The following is a 15,776-nucleotide window of genomic DNA, read 5'->3' on the forward strand; positions in this document are numbered from 1 at the left end:
TTTAGCTACGACAGATCAGGAAAGGGATCTTGGAGTTATAGTGGATAGTTCTCCGAAGACATCCACGCAGTGTGCAGCGGCAGTTAGTAAAGCAAATAGGATGTTAGGAATTATTAAAAAAGGGATCGATAAGACAAAAGATATCATACATCCCCTATATAAAACTATGGTACGCCCACATCTTGAGTACTGCATGCAGATGTGGTCTCCTCCCCTCAAAAAAGATATATTGGCATTAGAAAAGGTTCAGAAAAGGGCGACTAAGATGATTGGAACGTGTCCCATTGGGGAGAGGCTAGAGAGACTGGGACTTTTCAGTTTGGAAAAGAGGCGATTGAGGGGCGATATGATAGAGGTATATATAATCATGAATGGTGTGGAGAAAGTGAGTATAGAAAAGTTATTTACCCTTTCCCATAATACAAGAACTAGGGGACACCAAATGAAATTGATGGGTAGTAGGTTCAAAACTAATAAAAGGAAATTTTTCTTCACACAGCGCACAGTCAACCTGTGGAACTCCTTGCCCGAGGAAGCTGTGAAGGCCAGGACTCTATTAGGGTTTAAAAAAGAGCTCGATAAATTTTTGCAGGTTAGGTCCATAAATGGCTATTAGCCAGGGATAAAGTATGGTGCCCTAGCCTTCAGAACAAGGGCAGGAGATGGATGGCAGGAGATAAATCACTTGATCATTGTCTTCTGTTCTCCTCCTATGGGGCACCTGGCATTGGCCACCATCAGCAGATGGGATGCTGGGCTGGATGGACCTTTGGTCTGACCCAGTATGGCCATTCTTATCTTATGTTCTTAACAGGAGCTGCATGAATTTCAAAGTACAGACTTCAAATTGAAGATTGAAGAGGGGGGCAGCTTCAAAATAAGTGCCCCACTTTGACAGTGAAGAGGGGGGTAGCTTCAAACTAAGCACTCTATTTTGACAGTCCCTTACTCCCACAGAACTAGATCAGAGTACAGGACTGTTGAAGTGGGGCACTTAGTTCGAGGCTGCCCCCATCTTCACTGTCAATCTGCAGTTCGAAGTCTGTTCATGTGGCTGCCATTATGCTAATGAGGCACTGAATACACATTAGCGCCTCATTAGCCTGCTTCAAATTGCCTCATTACCACAGCATCTCCGACAGGAGAAGTGTAGAGTAGCACAGCCTGTGTTTGCACCCATCTTTGAAGCCAAAGGGAATTGCACCCATGTATCTAAGGGCAGAATTTGGTCTACAGGTTGTGTTACCATGTATTACATCATTTTTACCTACCAAAAGAGCAGATTACTGCTTTTGAGTGAGACAGTATGTATTTCTTATTATTTTTAGAATCTGGAAGGCACTCCCTAACAGCTTAAAAATGTTAAGGTTAAAATGGGCTTGACCGAGGGCCTAAACTATTTTACAGCATCCCTTTAATTTTAAACAATATGGTAGTGCACTTCAGGGCTTCTCCAAAAAGGAGAAAACAACATGCACTTACTCCTGTTTACATACTCTTATGTATTGCCATCCTCTCCTACTCTCAGGTAATAAGATTATTAAAGTGCGTCAGCTTGTAAGTGTATCTGACAACTGTGCAGAAAAACCCAGACCTGTAAAATTCTTTTTTGTTTCAGGTTTGGCTAGCAAACACTAGCAGTGTATTTCGTTGACTTCAGATTGTTTTAGAGACATCGTGCTTACTGATGAGAACCTCTAAGAGTCTGAGCTTGGCTTTTGTGTGCTTGTATTCAGAGTACTCTTCAGCCATGGGTATGCGGTCTTCCTTTTGTGGACTCCTGAAAGAGTCAAAGAGAGTTCTGTCATTGTATGACACAGAAGAAAAATGGGTTTTAAAATTTATTTCTGCTGTGAATTTTTAAATGTGGTTCTGAGTTTAGATACCCACAGGGGTAAGAACAGAGCACACTGGTGAAGGAGGATTATAGGAATGACCATGAAAGTACTGAATTCTAAGGTGTATATCATAGAATCATAGGGTTGGAAAAGACCTCAGGAGGTCATTGAGTCCAACCCCATACTAAAAGCAGGAGCAATTCCTACTAAATCATCCCAAGCAGAGACTTAAAAACCTCTGGGGACAGAAATGCCATGACCTCTCTAGGTAACCCATTTCAGTGCTTCACCACCGTCCTACTGAAATAAATTATACAAAGTAATCACATTTCTTGTCAACTGTGTAAGTAATAATTACTTCACTCCCAAATCTGCAGATCTGATGACGTACAGTATTATGGAAAATATAAATGCCAGGGTACCAGAGGGTTCTCCTGTTAAACTGTATCTAGATGAGCTCAGACACTCAGGAAAATACATGGAAAAGCTCCTACAACATTGGATTTGAGCCCAAAGGGCCTGAGACCATACAAGGTCTTACTGCTGATTTTCATCATAATAGGGGATCATCCTGATCTGAGAGTATTCAAGGAGTTAAGTTGTTTTCATTCAGGACATGAACAGTTTTTGGATGCAAGTAAGCATTTGCTACTGCAGGCAGAGAATGGTGAAGAATCAGAGAGCAGTGCAGAACAGGAAAACTAGGAGCATGTGACCTCCAGGCGAAGAAAGACTCCTCAGGAGTCCCCAGCGCAGATAGAGGTAAGAGTTTTCAGGTGCTTGGCAGAAGTACTATGATGGTCTGCTGCCAGAGTGCTGCACTGCGCAGCACAGAATGGGAAGGAGATGGGCAGCCCTCAGTGGAGAAACACTAGGTTAAGAACTCGTTAGAAAAGCTGGATATACACAAATCCATGGGGCCGGAACACATGCATCTGAGTGTCCTCGGGGAAGTGGCTGATGTGATTGCTGAACCATTTGCCATTGTCTTCGAAAACTTGTGGTTATCGGGAGAGGTGCCAGACATTTGGAAAAAGGCAAATATGGTGCCCATCTTTAAAAAAAGAGAGGTAGGAGACTTCAGGGAACTGCAGACCACTCATCATCACCTCACTCCCTGGATATATCATGGAGGAGAATCCTCACAGAATCGATTTTGAAGCACTTGGAGGGGAGGAAGTTAACAGGAATAGTCAACTTGGACTCACCAGAGTCATGCCTGAACAATCTGGTTGCCTTCTGTGATGAGGTAACTGGGTCTGTGGATATGGGGAAGGTGGTAGACATTATATACCTTAACTTGAGCAAAAGTATGGATTGGAAAGATGGACTGTAAATTGAATAGAAAGCTGGCCAGATCATCAGGCTCAATGGGTAGCAATCACCAGCTCTATGTCTGGCTGGCAGCTGGTTTCAAGTGGAATGAACCAAGGGTCTGGGGCTGATTTTATTTAAATCTTTATTAATGATCTGAAGAAAGGGGATGGATTGCACCCTCAGCAAATTTGCAGATTACACTAAACTAGGTTTGATATGCTAGAGGGTAGAAATAGGATGCAGGGAGACTCAGACAAATTGGAGGATTGAGCCAAAAGAAATCTGAGGTTCAAAGAGGACATGTACAGAGTTCTGCACTGAGGATAAGGGAATCCCAAGCATTGTTACAGGCTGGGAACTGACTAGCTAACCAAGCAGTTCTGCAGAAAAGGACCTGGGATTACAGCGGATGAGAAGCTGGAAATGAGCTAACAATGTGCCCTTCTAGGCAAGAAGGCTAACAGCATACTGGAATGCAATAGTAGGAGCACTGCCAGCAGATCTAGGGAAGTGATTATTCTCCTTTATTTGGCCCTGGTGAGGACTCATCTGAAGTATTGCATCCAATTCTGTGGGCCCTATTACAGAAAGGATGCAGACCCACTGGTGAAAGTTCTGCAGAAAGTGACAAAAATTATTAGGGATCTGTCTGGAGCACAAGACTTAACGAGGACAGGCTGAAGGATCTGGACATTTAACCTAATGAAAAGGAGCGTGAAGGGGAATTTGATAGCAGTCTTCAACTACCTGAGTGGTGACAGATGACAGAATGATGAGCAATGGTCACAAGTTGTACCAGGGAAATTCTGGGTTGGATATTAGGGAAAACTATTTCATTAGGCAAGTGTTGAAGCTCTGGAATGCTTTACCTAGGGAGGTGATAGAGTATCTTCCCCAGGAGGTCTTTAAATCCCAGTTTGACAAAGCCCTGGCTGGGATGATTTATTTAGGCTTGGTCCTGCTTTCAGTTGTGGGTTGGACTTAATGACCTCTTCAAATCTCTTCCAAACCTAAGCAGATTGAGCAATTTACATAATATCCTTCATGTTGCTCTCGGTAAGAGCAACACTGTCATGTGAGGAAAGTGTGTGGGGATCATATTTTTGAAAAATTAGAATGAGTTCACCTTGTTTAAGGTACAATATGAAATTTACCAATAAACTCCCACACTTTACTCCTGCCCCCCCAGAAAACAAAATAGGAAAAAAAACTTATTAGTAAGGTCTGTGTTACAACCAACAGCACAAGTCCTCCTGCTCAGAGGGGTGGTGCAGAACTGCTTGGTACCAACATACCTGTCATGATGAGAATTCTCCAGGAAAGTGACCTTTCAGCTTTAACTTCCATCAATAAACACTGGTTTTGTTTGCATATGAATTCTTTAAATCAGGGGATTCTAACAGTGCATGTGTGACAGACACAGCTGCTGCTGGCCTTCCCCAACCCCTGATTTGGAGTCACAATGCTACTTCCTGTTGGTAAGCCTAGAGAATGAAATTTCTGGACTGAGCCTCTGGCACATTTCCTTGTTATCTGTGAGGGGTGGCTTTTTCTCCTCACAGGATGTGTTATAGGGGCTACCCTAAACGTGGAAGAACATCAAGGATCTGCAGAGATCCTAGAGGAATTGTTAGAGCAAAAAATCATCTCCATGTTGCTGCTAGCAGTCCCCATCAAGTCCTACCGGAAGGCAGTATATGGAAATACAAGAGATAGCACAGTTCTTTGCCTAGTCCAGTTACTGCAGGTAAGTTACTGCTGCTAAGAATATGTTCTTTAATAGAAACATACAAATCTGCTTAAAATACATGAAGGTTTTTTTTTTTACCTTCCTGTTTGTTTAAAGAACTGTTCCTCAAATTCTCTCAGAGCTTTGCGAAGCCTTTTCTTGTCAGCTCTTGTTTCTCTGAGATGTTCAAGAAGCACAGGCCTACAGAGGAAGTAGAGAAAGCTGAAACCTAGGTGGACTTAGAAATAGTAAAAACATTAGGACTGGATATCTGCCCCTTGAATATGTGCACAATAACAGGGGCCTCCATTCATCTGCGTGCAGAATTAGACCTGTTAAGTTGAAGGAATTATAAAACTTTCCTCCAAGTCTGAGTACAATAGCACATTATAACACTTACTAAAGCACAGGCAGTATTTCCTGGCTTTTGGTGCCCTTCACACTCCTCTAATAAAGCAGCAAAGCATCTATGGAAGAAAGCAATAAAACACTCTGGCCCTGATCCTGTAGGCACCCTTAGTTCCTTGTGGAGTTCATGGTGGTTGGCATTTCACAGAAAGCACTTGGCACCTTGCAGACTCAGGCCCCTAAGTAATAAAATGTATACATGATTAGTGGAATAGAACCTGATCCTGCAAATACTTCCCACCAAATGAGTCAGTGGAAGTGCACACTGGAGAAAGAACTAGGCTGAACAGCATTGGCGGGATAAGAGGCAAAAGATAAAACTCCTAAGTTTCAGAATAGGTCTTAAGCGATGCTGTTTCAGACTAATACGATGCACTGAGAAATCTCAGCACCATTTCTGCTTTCTGCATCATTTACAGTGTGCATTCCACAGAACAACATACATTCTGTTGAACTTCATGCACTTTGTAAAACCTAATAGACTTTATTTGTACCTCTGACTCTTGGGTGTCAATCAAAACACATGGGAAATAGTATAAGCCTTAAGATCCTATTCATCCTTAGGGTACGTTTTCATGAATGAGCATGAGGGCTGAAAGACACCAGTACAAATGTAGCCCCACAACTGAATAGCCTGATCATTATATGCCCTTTTCACATAATTACAAAACATAAGACTCCAAATCACTGTGTGTCACTTTGTCTGTTACCAAAACCCTTGTTGACAGCAATAATTTTATTTGATGAAAATATTCATAGAATTATTTTAACATGGTGAAAATACACGAACAATTATACTATACCAGACTGTGAATTTAAAAATAATTCTTACAATCTACTAATGTACATTTTAAACATGGGATAATAGAATTCAGATTCTTCAGCTAAATAGGATGTCCCCTTTCATACCTGTGACACTACAGTTATAAAATATGAAATGTGACCAGTACACCTGCAATATGTAAATGAAAGCAAAGTAGCCTGGTTGGTCAAGCCACCACTACCTAATATTGAAGTTTCTTCATCCATTGTCTGTTATTCCACAAGAACCTTGAAGAAAATAAGTGGACAGATGTCTAAACATTCTGACGCAAATAGGTATGTGGAGAAATCATTTATATAAGGTCATCATGTGGTCTCTGCCTATTTGCATATTTCTTTTACATGTTTATAATTCCCTGCTTCTCTTTCTGAACTTAGAAAGTTCTCTCTCAAATAAATATCCTGTGTCTGCTTTGTCTTATAAAAAACAACGTAGCTCAATCCTTTAGTCTTGAGCTTCCTGATCCCTGGAAGTTTGACAGCAAGCACAGATCAGCTGTGTCTACACTTGCATTCGTCTTTCGAAAGAGGAATGCAAATGAGGGAAATAAACATGCAAATGAAGTGCAGATACACATATCTGGTGCCTCATTTGCATATTATTTTGAAAGAGCATCTTTCAGATGAAGAAGAGCAGTGTAGACGTGGCTCTTTCGAAAGTAAGCTCCATCTTTGAAAGAACACTTCTTCCTATAAGAAAGGAGGAAAAGGGTTCTTTCAAAGATGGAGTTTACATTCGAAAGAGCGGCATCTACACTGTTTTTCTTCTTCCGAAACATGCTCTTTTGAAAGCATATTCAAATGAGGTGCCAGATATGTAAATCTGCACTCCATTTGCATTTTTATTTCCCTCATTTGCATGGCTCTTTTGAAAGAGGAATGCAAGTGTAGCCATAGCCATCATGTCACGACTAGAAAATGGTGGTTTTGATCTGTAAGAAAAACTGTGGTACTCACATTGTGGCTTCATGTAAATTGGACAGAGATAGGGCTGGTTGTTTGATTGCCTTTTTTTCATCCAGAGGTGAAACAAATGCAAGCTCATTCTCCTCATCTGAACACCACAAATGGTCATCTACAGGAAGGTTAGATGCTGGAATGGAAGATAATTCATGGCTGCGTTGAGAATGGTCTTCATCTGAATCTTCTTCCTCCTGCTTGTAATATGTAATTTTATTATCAAATTAGCTGTCTGCATTTAATTATTTATTGAAAATACACAAGGAACCAAGTACAAAACCAACAGCTAGAAACACTTGAGATTTCTCTATACAACTTCTAATGAAACAATTCCTTTGCACAGTATTACTTGCCATGACTAAATGGGGCAAAAACTGGTCCATACTTCCATTAGCAGCTCCACTAATTACTTAGTGATGATTACTCATATGTCTAAGGTTTGCAAGTACATCCCATTAGATAGGATTTAGAGCACAATGCTGAAATCCTTACTCATGCAATTATACTCCTCACACATGAATAAGATTTGCAGTGAAAGAGCTCTTTTGTTTAACACTCTGTGAAGTAAACTTGTACCATTTAATGTTAACAGTACTCATAAATTAAAGCTGTAATATTCATAAAAGAATAATTCCAGAGGCATTTTAGGGTTACAAGTTGTGTTAGCAAGCAAAAAAGAATGACATAGCAACATATTTTATAGTTTTACCACAGTACAAAAAAGATGACAAACTTTCCCATCATAATACTTTTGGGCTTTTTTAAAACGGTTAGACTAAGAAATGCATGGCCCAAAGCTGATTAGAAACAACCTGAAGGAAGTGTTAAGGAAATTCTGCAGTAACATTGTTATGGCTGGTGTTTTCAAAGGAAGCAGCAGACCCCATTGAAATACACTGAGTGTGTGGGGGGCTAACTTCCCGAAACTTGCGTGGGAGTTTCATGCAACTGTTATCCCAAGATGTGGAACAGGGGGTATGTAATTAGTATTTTCTTTCATAGTGATGGGGACAAATGATTTACAAAGGGTGAGAATCTGCAATGGCAGCTCACATTCAGTGGTATTACACTATTACCAGCAGTGCTACTGAAATAAATGGGGAAATTCACAAAGTAACACACTAACCAGTGAGAGCAAAGGCAGCCATTCTGGGCCATCCTATCTCATCAATTTTTGACATGTATTTAAAATTTTAAGAAATTGTTATTTTAACAATCAATTGTCTACATGAAAAGGATCCAAATACTACGCTAAACGATAATCAGAGGGTTTTCAACAGGAAAATATGGAGGATATAACAGTACAATACTGATGGACATAGCTTTCATTTTGTGGTGTACGTTGGTTTGTAATGGTGAAGGTTAAAAGCTGAATTCCCTCATCTCTTCCCTCCCCATTCACACAAACAGATTGATTCAGAAATTGATGTTTTCATTGTGACCTCTGGCATGTTTGGGAGTGAATCATATAGGATGTTTACTCCTCTTGAAAAACGAACTGGATGACTTGTTCAATAAGCTTTCTACAAGCCTATCACACGTAATTGTGATTAGAATGTCACTAAACTGACATACAAAGCACAGCTCAGCACCTCTTATAGCTTCTTTACAAAAAACATTTTTTCCAACTTACAATTGTTGTAATCAAAGATGGCGTTGAGAGAAGTTGCTTGATGATTCTGTATCTGTCATAAAGAGGCTTCATAAGACTCCTCTCTTCTTTACTTACCTAAAAAGAAATCATAAGTATAGTCTTTTCAAAAAATGAACGTTATGGGTCATAGTCTTCTTTCATTTATACTCGTGTAGCTGAGAAGAAAATTTGGCCTTACATTGCTTCAGATAGTATTTATGAATATTCTTCTAATGGCAGCATAATTCATAAGATATTACAGTGTACAACATGAAAACAAAGTGTAAGCCTGTATTCTGGTGAAAAATATACAAGGTGGAGTCTTTGCCTCTTTGAGGCATTAATTTTGGGGAAAGGGTAAACTGGTTACATTTCCCATGCTGAAAATGACAATATTGTTGAAAGGGTTAGTTTTCTCTGCTCTCTCTCTAATTCACCCCGAGCATCAGATGCAGCTATTTTAGAAATAATACATTCTTCTTAGTTAGGGTACTATGAACCCAATTCCAACCAAACTGCATAACTCACATGAATGTTATGAATTCTGGATGTGCATCCTGTTAAAAGAACGAGCTGGCCAGTCGCAATAGCCCAAAGGGGAAAATAAAACATACTTTGTCTATTTAAATGTGTATGGTACCTGCATCTCAGCGGGGGGAGGGGGTTAGACTAAATGACCCTTGTAGGACCTTCTAACTCTGCGGTTCTATGACTTCGTCATGCTTGTCCTAAGAGGACACTGTCTGAAGGGAATCATCTGCGAATTAGTTCATGAGCACCCTGTGCTCCACAACACCCTATTCTCAAATCCCTGGCAATTTGTCAATCCCCCCACTGACCATTTAAGCACCTATGTGAGTTGCTGCTGTCAGAGATGGAAGGACATGGACAGGCTCCAGCCACGGGCAGTAGTCTAGAGATGGAAAGTTATCAGGGTATATGGAGTTAGAAAAACACTAGAGGAATGCTGCTGAATGCCATTAGTGTGTCTATTCTAATCAAGTACCGGAGCATCTCTCACATATCCTTCACTGTATTCTGTGAGTGCTTCTTCAATGCTAGATTCTTGCTCTCTGGAGGGGAAGGGGGTGTTGTATGTACCCTCAGCCTCCACAGTCAATTTCATTGGAATGGACAGACATTCTTGCCCTGGACCACCACAGGGGAGAAAGATATTTTTTAGCCTTTCCTTGGGCTGACTTTTCAGATATGCAGGGAACAGGCAGCCTACTTTCTTATTAAGGCATCTGCCACCTTTCCCAACATACTCAATGGCAACACCTAAGCCTGGTCTTTAAATACAAAAGTAAACCCTCAAGTTATGTGGGGGTTGCGTTCGTGCAACCACCACGCAACTCAAATTTTGATGCAAGTCAGGGGGAGAGGGAATCAGGCTGCAGCCTGGTTCCTGGCACCCCTGGACTTGCAGGAACCAGGAAACAGACCAGCCAACCAAGGCTGGTCAGTTTCCTGGCTCCCAGAGTGGGAGTGGGTCCCAGCTTCCCTCTGCTTGTAGGATCGGGAAACTGAACAACCCACAAAGGCCAGTCAGTTTCCTGGCCATTTCTCCCGGCCTTCCTCTAGCTGCACTGCTGGAGGAAGGCATGAGAAGGCTTTTAGCTTGCTTAGCTGCTGACAGCTGCCTGCAGCTAGGCAAGCTAAAAGCCTTCACCCTGCTTTCCTCCACCGGCGTGGCTGTACACAGGCGGGGGGAAGGGGCCACAGAGCAGCTTCAAGTTGCATTTAACTCATGTTAAAGCGAGTTATGTACAACTTGAAGCTACATTTAACAAGCAATTTGGCAGGTTCCCCCCCCCCCCCCCATGCGGTCTTCATGGTCTTCCTGCCTCCACAAGCCTGATCTTTGGTATTTTTTTTAAACTAACAAGCTGCATTTCTGAATTTTTTCACTGAGTGTTTAAATGAGTGTTTAGGTTTCAAGGATAGGTACTTAGACCTACAAACCTTACATGTGATTCAGCTGTGATACATGAAATGCATGTGTTATGCTGGTCAAAAGGGACATTCTGTATTTGTGTACAGTTCTATATTTATGTTTACAGAGCACACACAATAGTTACTAAGGCTGATTCGCCCTTGCGGTCAAGTTAACTGTAGCATAGATACACTCATACGACTGTGTAAAGAGCTGCCATCTTTGACAATTCAGCTATTACCATTATGAAGTGTAAAACTTTCAGCAATTGTACTAGAGTGAGCTACCACCACTTGCAGGTTGTGTGTAGACACTCCCAGAGTTATGTCACCAGAATGCCCCTTCTGTCAACAAAACACTCTAGTGTAGACCCAGTCTGTGTGTATAGATGCGATCTGTTGACAGAGATTCTGTTGCGATTTCCCTGTCAACAGTAACTTCTGTTGACAGATGCCTCTAGTGTAGACATAGCCACAATGTTTTGTTAGCATATTAGAAAATCCTGCATGCTGATTGGCTATTAAAATGTTTACTAAGTAATGTTCCATTATAATGCTGCCTCCAAGGTTCTGGTTCTAGCATTACAAAGAATTATTCCTCACTTTGTGTTCTGCATCTTATCAATGCTCATGCAGTTATGGGCACATCTGGCAAATTATCAGCATGGCAAGGGGAGCTGGTATAGTGATTGCCATTGCAAGTCTTTACATTGATACCTTTCAACTAATTAAATTGTAGCAGTACTTACTATGCTTAGTATAAGGAATACTGGTCAAAATTTACTCCTGTGCACCTGGCCTACACGCAAATTAAATCCCAGTGACACCTCAGCCTGCATGAGAGGGAATTTCACATGCCCACCATCATGAACAGAGGAGTAATATTAATTATGTGGAACATCTATTGTACATATTTTCATGTTTACTACAATGTTCAAGCTTATTCATAATGATATTTTCTTATTCCAAAAAGTAAGCAAGTAGAAAATACCTGGGGATAATTAAGAGTAGTATGGCCACATAACTTAAAGGAGAGCTGCATTTGACTTTATTAAATGCAAATGATTATTACAATGGTAATACGTTCACTGGTTCTGTAAGTCTAGTTGCAAAAATAATGGGACAGATCTTCAAAAGAGCTCAACACCCAGAAAGGACTGCAGGAACAGCTCAGCAAATCAAAATACCTGTAAAGAAGCCCTGACAAATACTCTGGGCCAGCAATTAACTGATTTTTTTTAAAGTGCATATAACACAACCCTGCAGAACTAGAAGTGTTCTTTAATAACTGACAAAAATATCAATGGAGTCAGCTTTTATGATGGATGGTATTTACACATTTTCCTGCATTGTTAGCAATACAAACATTGCAGCCTTGTGCAAGAGCATCCACGTGCCTATCCTTGATTTTCCAAACTTCTGATATAATTAAAATTTATGATTAAAATTTGACTAGCATGGAAAAATGTGTGTGTGTTTTATGAGGCAATTTAACATCTTAATGTCATCTGAATGTCAGCACAATGCTATTTTTTTTCTGGAAATAAACAAGTGACTTCATGATTGGTTAGATCAGCATGGCAGACAAACAATTCTGTATTTGAAAAATGCCAGTCAATGGTAGAGCTGATTTTATGCAAAGGACAGTACCAGTAAGCAGCACTACACATACTAAATTAGCTGTATTGATTGTGATGGAACAGCCACCTCATATGTCACCATGTTTAGCCTAAACATATTTTCTTCACCCCATTGTTCCATCTCTCAAAGGGCCTTCTATACTACTGGTGGCACAGATGTCACTTTCTAACAAAATGATCTTCATGAGTTCATAGGCTAAAATACTATGGACCCTTAGTTTTGTGTCCACAAAACACATGGGCACACATTATCAGTGATCGGTTATGATGTATAAGATGTAGGTAGTATTTTCTGAGTTCCTTTTCTTCCCCTTTCCACTCTACCTCGATTTGAGGGGAAAAAAAACAGTAGAGATCAACTAATACTTGTATGTAGAAATGTGACCATTTACCACGCCACCGAGAGCAGCTGCTGAGTTGAGACCCTGCTGAAAATGAAGCCCGTTATTTTCAAATTCATTTCACCTAAGTGAAGTGCAGCTTTACAATGCTCAACTGTAGGATAATTCTAAAATTAAAGAAATAAAGTGAACTTAAGTTTGGCTAAGAAAATATATGACTATACCAGCTGATCACAATGGTCCCTTCTGGCCTTAAAGGCTTTTGAGTCTACACGTGTTGTAAAGAAAGACCTTGATTAGCAGATAGAAGGAAAACCTTGAAATGAGAAGTGGTAGGGCCAGATGAAAGAAAGCAGGGAGGATATCTGGTTCAAACCACTAGAAATGAGATAAGAGGAAGGTTCTAGAAAGAGAGCCTTTGAGGGCTGATGGCTTTTAATCAAAAAACTGGCAGGCTTAAAATGAGCCAACATGTCCCTTCCCCAAGCCAGGCACTGGTGTTAAAGTGTTCATGAAGCCATGTGAAATGGGAAAACTGTTAGTCAGCAAGGAGAATGAAAGGAGATTGTACATCTTATCTAGATTAAGAGTATTTATAAAGGGTGAATTGGCTCCAGATTGTTTTAGCTGAAGTCATTAACAGCATCACTTGATTGATAAAGGGTATAAAAGTAACTCTCAAAGGCTGCATTGCCAACTTCTGCCTGACTAGGCTGAAGCCAAACAAAATGGGTCTAAGCTCCCTTGGGCTTGGTCTGTTTGTTCAAATACTTGGAAACGTTTTGTTACTCTTTGGATGTAGGAAATTATTTTTTAGGCTTTTTTAGACATGTTTAGAGCAACTATATAAAATATCATGTGGTCTCAGGCCTTAATAAAGGTGAAACTCTGATGGGTTTCCAGATTAATAATTTCAAATATTATTAAGGCTTCCTGCAACAACAAGCCAAAAACAATTGGACAATAGTGTGTTTAACCTTTTTAATTATAATTTTAGCTTTAGTCTACTTGTAGATAAGCCCCAGTGTAAGAATACTTGCAAGATTTTAGGAAAATAGACCATATTCTGTGCCCAGTCACTTAAACACAGATTAGAATATCTCCATTTAAGTGAATGGCATAACTTCAAATTCACACTGGTACAATGGAGATCATATTCTAGCACCAAGGCCTAATTTGTGGCACACCAGTGTAATATTATTGACTTCAGTAGAGGTATTCCTGGTATACACTAGTATAAATGGAAGGATAATTAGAACATGTAATGGTAAGAGGCCAGCACAATTCATGCCTATCATTTATGTTTTTGAAGGGGGGGGGGGGGGGGGGGCTTCCATTCACAGATAAAAGTCCAGAGAGATCAAATCTATCTTCACTAAAGAGCACAATGTTTGATGTTAGAATCAAATTTCTGTATAACAATTAGAGTAACCTGCTATGGCAAATACTAAAAGGTTTCTTGTGAAAGGCAAAGAATGCCCAGTTTCCTTTAGATTTTTCCTTCTCACTGCCCTAAATTACCATTCTAAAAGGGGTCACCATCCTAGGAATCTGTTGCCTAGTGTGCTCTATTTATTATAAGTAAATTACAATTTATTTCCTCCCAGTCTGACAGTGAATAGATGTGTGTACAAAACTAATTAGCCAAGGGCCACCACATCAGATGCAAAATCAAACCATCCTGTGTGCTTACCCTTGAAATTAACCACACTTCCATACCATCCCCTAAAAAACCTCAAACCCAATGAAGACAAAAATAAACGTCTCCACACCCATTTGTATTATGTCCTAAAGCAATCAGGATATAGGACTGGAAATTTCAAGAAGGGGCCTCCAGAAGGATGACTTGCTTCCAGAAAATTCCCCAGGGGCCGTGGTTCTACACACTGTTTTGGACCAAATCATGTGAACTTATGCTAGTGGGGCACTGGGAATTTACATCTGTGCCTCATTAGCATATTTTGGGCCATTTATTAGCATGCCACTTTGTAGAAATGGCCATTGAGTGCTAAGATGGGGAGAGGCCTGGTCTCTCTTTTGCCTCTTATGCCCACCCCCCCCCCATGCCATCTAGTGTGGTATTCTCCCTAAGGCAATGACTTGCCTGATGCGTCAAGAAGGTACAAAGAGCACCATAATGGGCAATTATATAACTTTCTTCCCATCCCAGTTTGGATTATGGAATGAAATATCAGGTTTTTAGCCTCCTAAGTACATTATAATTATTTTACAAGCCATGTACAATTACTAAATATAGAAAAAAATCTCATCAGCACAATGCTAAAGTATATATTTTAGTAGGAACGCTAAATATCATTATATGGCGGTTACAATTAAAAAGGTAACTTTTGTCAAGCATTACTAAACCACAGTAACTATCACAATGCAGCTTTAAGACTATTACTCATCTGAAAATATGACAAAAAAATGAAAATTTCAGTTTCCTTTCTGTGCTAACTAGGTTAATAATAATCTGCTAATGACCACTGCATACTTAGGAAGTATCTTTAGATAACACCTGATAGCTGGAAATAAAATGAAAAACTACAATAATATATCCTCACAAAATTTCAACAACCCATCATTTTAAACAAATTCATCTCCAGTGCAAATACATTTGCCATTTTCATGTTTACTCTTGTAAGGACGTTACATCAGAAATGCAAAATCATGAACCTAAACATTTATTCAACTTTATTTATATCACAGACATCAATTCCACATCCTGTTAAACTTCCTTAACTATTAACCTTGGTTAAGCAAAATGTTTAGGCAAGTGCTTAACTTTAAGCATGTAAATAATTCCACCGACTTCATGTTCCTATGGAACTTGAAAATTAATCACATTTGAGTGCTTTGCTCTATGACCTGTATCGGCCATAAGTAGAGGCTTGGGATCTTCAATAAATATAGTAAAATGTACATGATAATGCATAACACTGTCATATTCTGTATTGTGCCCTGGCTTGTAGAACTATTCTCCTATGCTGGTAAATGCTCTAATACTTTAATATACTTCAATACCAATTACAGGCAAGGCCACACACTACTACAACCACAATATACCCAAGTCAAGGTGTAAAGTGTGGAAGATCAGAACAGGGCCTTGAGCACTGTTACCATTATGTTTGCAGGGTTTTGCTATTGAAGACC

The 15,776-nt window shown here is 40.0% G+C and overlaps 1 protein-coding gene across 2 annotated transcripts in view; it reads right to left on the minus strand.

The window, feature by feature from the left end:
- Positions 1-1,656: 1,656 nt before the first annotated feature.
- Positions 1,657-15,776, minus strand: part of FAM13C (family with sequence similarity 13 member C) — a 79,368-nt gene continuing 65,248 nt past the window's right edge. Inside the window, exons 9-12 of one of the 2 annotated variants that reach the window (XM_074999499.1) lie at positions 8,708-8,803; positions 7,072-7,271; positions 4,984-5,085; positions 1,657-1,780 (exon numbers count right to left, since the gene is read on the minus strand). In XM_074999499.1, coding sequence (XP_074855600.1) covers positions 1,657-1,780; positions 4,984-5,085; positions 7,072-7,271; positions 8,708-8,803 — 522 coding nt within the window. The remainder of the gene's footprint in view (positions 1,781-4,983; positions 5,086-7,071; positions 7,272-8,707; positions 8,804-15,776) is intronic. The other variant, XM_074999498.1, reaches the window with a different exon arrangement.

The sequence above is a fragment of the Carettochelys insculpta genome, chromosome 7 (genome assembly GCF_033958435.1).
Source record: "Carettochelys insculpta isolate YL-2023 chromosome 7, ASM3395843v1, whole genome shotgun sequence".
NCBI classification, from domain to species: Eukaryota; Metazoa; Chordata; order Testudines; family Carettochelyidae; genus Carettochelys; species Carettochelys insculpta.